General features: G+C 52.1%; 1 protein-coding gene across 1 annotated transcript; it reads right to left on the bottom strand.

The window, feature by feature from the left end:
* Positions 1–3,022: 3,022 nt before the first annotated feature.
* On the bottom strand, positions 3,023–4,321 carry JKF63_02985 (uncharacterized protein; the record flags this gene model as incomplete). Its single annotated transcript, XM_067899008.1, has 1 exon — positions 3,023–4,321. One exon carries the CDS (start codon positions 4,319–4,321, stop codon positions 3,023–3,025), a length of 1,299 nt encoding a protein of 432 aa, XP_067755452.1.
* Between the last annotated feature and the right edge of the window lie 231 nt (positions 4,322–4,552).

Raw genomic sequence — 4,552 nt, 5'->3', positions numbered from 1 at the left:
CCAAAAGCGCGATGACACCTTTGCTGCCAAGGAAGTTGCGAGAGAGGTCAAGTGAAGTCAGGTTGCTTACATGACCGGGGACATCGGAGAGAATCTTCCAGACGGCGGAGTTGCACGCACAGCCAAGCTCGTTACACCGCCTCTTATAGATGTCTCGCTGCGAGTAACCGACATAGTAGGTAGTCATTTTCTTCCGCAAGGCGGATCCCAAACCAGAGGAGGGTCCCGCGTGTCCGCGGGTTGGGGGGAGGGGGGAGGGGGGGAAGAGAGGCGAAGTAGTAACGGAGACCGCGTGTGAGTCGCGATGACACACAAAAGACCTCGCAGATCCAGTTCGCGTGCTCTTGCGATGTGTGTCCCGGGGTGTGGCGTTGGGGGGACCGGAAAAAAAAGAAAACAAGAGCCATGATAAGGAAGAGGTGAGGCGCAGCAGAAAGTGGAGGAAAAAACAGCTCACGTCCCCTACAGAGCAACATCTAGTGAGTAATAATAATAATTAAAAAAAGAGAGACCAATGTGTGAGAGGCGGGCAGGCGGGCAGGCGGGCGGGGGGGGGGGGGAAGACTCACCTCGAGGACCGCATCCACGTGAAAAAAAAGACCTTGGCGGGATATGCAGAAAAGCATTGTCCACATGGCGTGGCTCTAGTGTTCAGCTGCACATCTCATTTCCAGATAGGCGGGTGTACGCAGGGACATCGAACGACACAAGGAGGGTCCCCGCAACTACACTTTCAGTACGCTCATGGAATTCCGCAGAAGAAGAATACCCGTGTTAGTTGATGAACGCGGAGATCCACGTGAGGTCAACCCCCAACCCCTTACAGATTTCCAGATCACAGGTAGGACCACCACCACCCCTGGTGTCGCTCACAGTGTAAATGGAGGTCAAGCAGTCGAGATTGAGATACATCCTTAGAGTCCCCACTCCAGACAGCCGAATGCTTTATGATCACGACATCAACCACACACACGAAAAAAAAAAAACGAGAAACATATCTTCGACGTCACTTCCAGGCTGCGATACAACAGTCGACTCAAACCTCAGACTCCACACCGAGCCTTCACGGACCCGAGACATGGTGAAAAGAAACCCTGCACACGCCTGACAGCAGTGTCGACCCCGTCGTTTTTTTTTTTGGCAAGTCCCTTGTATCGAGCCAGAACCCCGTCGACACCTCACGGTGGCCGCCTCTCATATGTTTTCATGATGCCGATTGTCATCCGGCTCATACCTACGGGGTGACTCAGCGTTTTTTTTTTAGCAGCGGTCATTGATAGCCGGGCGAGATACCTTCGTGCCTTTTTTTGACTCAAAGTCTACCATATAGATAGTAAAAACGTGTGTGTTGCCGCACGTCAGTGAAATACGATTCCATAGAGGAGCCGGACTGCGGCGATCAGTAGGGACAAGCCGCCTTTCCATGTCCTTGGGCATATCAACTTGGAAACCACCGAAAGTGGTTCGGTACTGGGAAACGGTTCGGTCACTGCCTATAGCTTTCCCGACAAAGTGCGTAATGAACTCTCCACCTCGCCCTCCCGCCCCCGGAGGAGGTACATAAAAAAGAGTCCATGTTGCAGATTGCCTTTTGCGCCACACCCAGCATCGTCGTCAGCGACATCGACGCGGATACCTGATAACACGCAAACGACAATGTGAAGAGAATAAAACGAGATGAGGGTGGAGAGATGATGAGAGAAGAAAAAAAGAGGGGGTGTTGAGCCCCAGAAGAATAAAAAAGGCCCCCCTTTTTTTCCTCTCCCCCTGCCCACACGTTCTCGAGAAAGCAAACACACACACAGACACACACACAGTGCAAAAAAAAAAAATTGAAGAGCTGGATAACGAGCAAATAACAAGGAAATTAAAGCCCGAACAGGGGATTGTAGACAGAACGCATTACACGCTTCTATTAAAGAGAGAGATAGAGACAGTTATTACAGAGACCGCCAATGGGCAAAGCACACAAACGAACGTGTGTACACATGAGTAGGCATACGCCAATACAGATCCATACATAAGTGTGAAAGAGATGTATGCGTATCCGTAATGGTAAACAAACGGGGGTTCAAAAGAAAAAAAAAATAAAGTGGAAAGATGCAGTAATGAAACTCAACCTCGTAAAAAAAAAGGCATTGTCACGGAAAAAAAAAACACGGGCCTTGTTGCATGCCATCACCGAAGGGATGGCCAGGAGTTCATGTGTGAAGAGAGTCGCAGAAATATACGTAGCAGTGAGTGGGCATCCCTCTGTGTTTGGGACAAGAATGAACTGTGGGGATGTGTGTTTCCTGAAGAGCCTGTGAGGGGTGTTCAATTGAAAAGGGGGAAAAGAAGGAAGAGAAGCGAAAACATTCGGTGGTTAAAATGGAGATGACGTGATGATGTGCGTCTGTGTAGTCTGGAACTACCGCCACATCGCCCGGTGCAAGTGGAGGAGAACTTACATCTCGAAGGGGAATTAAGGAAAGGGTAGGAGGAGGAGATGGAGATACGGGGAGGAGGGGAGGAGGGGAGGAGGAGGGGGGGGGGAGAAAAAGTCTGTTCAAGAACAAAGACCCGCCCCTCCCCTCCCCTTCGCGCCTCACGAGGCATCCGGATTGTTTTTACCTCCTCCTCTCCTCATGTCCTCACCCCACCCCTCAACTCGCACTGCCCTATTGAATACAAAAAAAAAAGCAGCCCTCTAATCGCGACAACCTTCGCTACCGCAGCGTGACCCTATACGCGATGCACACAGATACACACAGGTGCGTTACAGCACACCGCATACACAGTCAACCTGGTGAGACACCACTAGAGTAAAGATGGCACTGGGAAGGGCAATCACGATGTCAAAACCGCTGCAAAGCGTTCATCCGACGCCACCCTCACGCCGATGATTCAAGTTGGCAGCACGGGCGTTCCTTTTTTGTTGTTGGTTTGCTTCTTACTTTGCCCGGCACCTGTGCCCCTCGGCAGCTGAGCAGGGGATCAAAAACAAACCTCACAAAGTTCAGTTACACGCACACCTGCGCAGCTACACTTGTTTGCGCGCCGGGCCAACATCCTTCATGGCGGTAGCCATGTCCCTCCTGTAACACAGCCGCCCCACCCACGCAGCGAGACCAACTGTGGAAAGGAAGAAGAGACACGACACTATCCAGAGGCGGCCATAGTGATTATGTCCCCCAAACTCAAGCGGGTAGGCTGTCCAAACCCACAATGGAATCGTGGCGCTCCACAGGATAATAACGGCAAAAGACCCCATCTGCCACGGCCGCTTCGACCCATGGCTGATGCTGGTTGGCATCAGCAGGGCTGGCTGCGCCGGTTCGCAGAAAACGAATCCAAGGAACGGGAGGAACCACACAAAGTACTGCACCGTGCACACCTTGTTGAAAGCCACAAAGAGAATCGTCTCCACGCATGCTGCGTGAGCGATGTTTCTGCGCAACTTCCACGAGCTGTAGCACAAGACGAAGAATTGTGGCAGAAACGCGAACAGACCAGCGGAGTAGTCCACGCCAACGTCGAGGCTGCGGCGACCCATGTTCAGATACATGAGCAGCCAATATGGAGAGAAGTTGTGCCGGTGGTCCTCGCGGTGGATATGATAGATGAAGGCCTCGTCAAGGTACTGCTGGCCGTAGACCCGGTAGCACACATACGTCGGAAGAGCAAAGGCGAGCGTGAAGCAGAGACCGCAGCTAACCACAACAGGAGCGGCCTGGGCAAAACGGCTAAAGAAGGACGGTTGCTTCGTGCTCTCCCAGACGCTGAGCACCAGTGGAAGCGTGTAGATCACGGGGTAGATCTTGAAGTGCACGGCGAAGCCGAGGATCGCGGCGGCCATGTAGTAGCGGCGTTCAGAAAACTTCGCCAAGACCCCCATACTCATAAATGAAATGAGCATGTCGCTGTTGCCACGGGTCGACACATTCAGAACGATTGGATTGAAGAGAATCGAAAGGGCCACCATCCATTTAGCGCTCCGCTCCGTCGAGAAGCGTGTGAGAATGCGGAAACAGTAGTAGGCGGCACCGAGGTCGCTCATCGTAAAGACAACCTTTCCAAGCGGGTTTGCTATGAGCACTGCGGGGAGCGCCAGGCAAGCTAACAGCGGCGTGTACCGGTACGTGGTGCGGTCAAATGGCGTTCCCCCGTGAAGCATTTCCCTGGCGCCATCCACCACAATGGTGTAGTCGATATCGGTATACTTGACGCGGAAATAATAGTCGTGGAAAGTGGCGTATATGAGCAGCGCGATCCGCACGAGTCCTCCATAGAAAATAAGCGTGCGAATGCTCTGCCGATCCATCCATGTTTGGGTGCACATAGTGAAGAGCGGGCGAGTCGAATATGCACCTATGTATGTGAATCACTTTGATGGAGTGCCAGTGACGAGACTCCGGTAATGTGCTCTGGTGAAAAGTTGCACCTGTCTTACGATGAAACTGCACGTGCGTCCACCTCACCTACCGTTTCTCTGCGTGCCAGTGTCTAATGTGTGAAAAACAAAACTTATTTTGCTTTGTCTTGACAAGCTTTTTTTTAGGGGAGAGAGAGA

Source organism: Porcisia hertigi, chromosome 30 (assembly GCF_017918235.1).
Source record: "Porcisia hertigi strain C119 chromosome 30, whole genome shotgun sequence".
Lineage (NCBI taxonomy): Eukaryota > Euglenozoa > Kinetoplastea > Trypanosomatida > Trypanosomatidae > Porcisia > Porcisia hertigi.
This window is presented reverse-complemented; position numbering and strand designations above follow the sequence as displayed.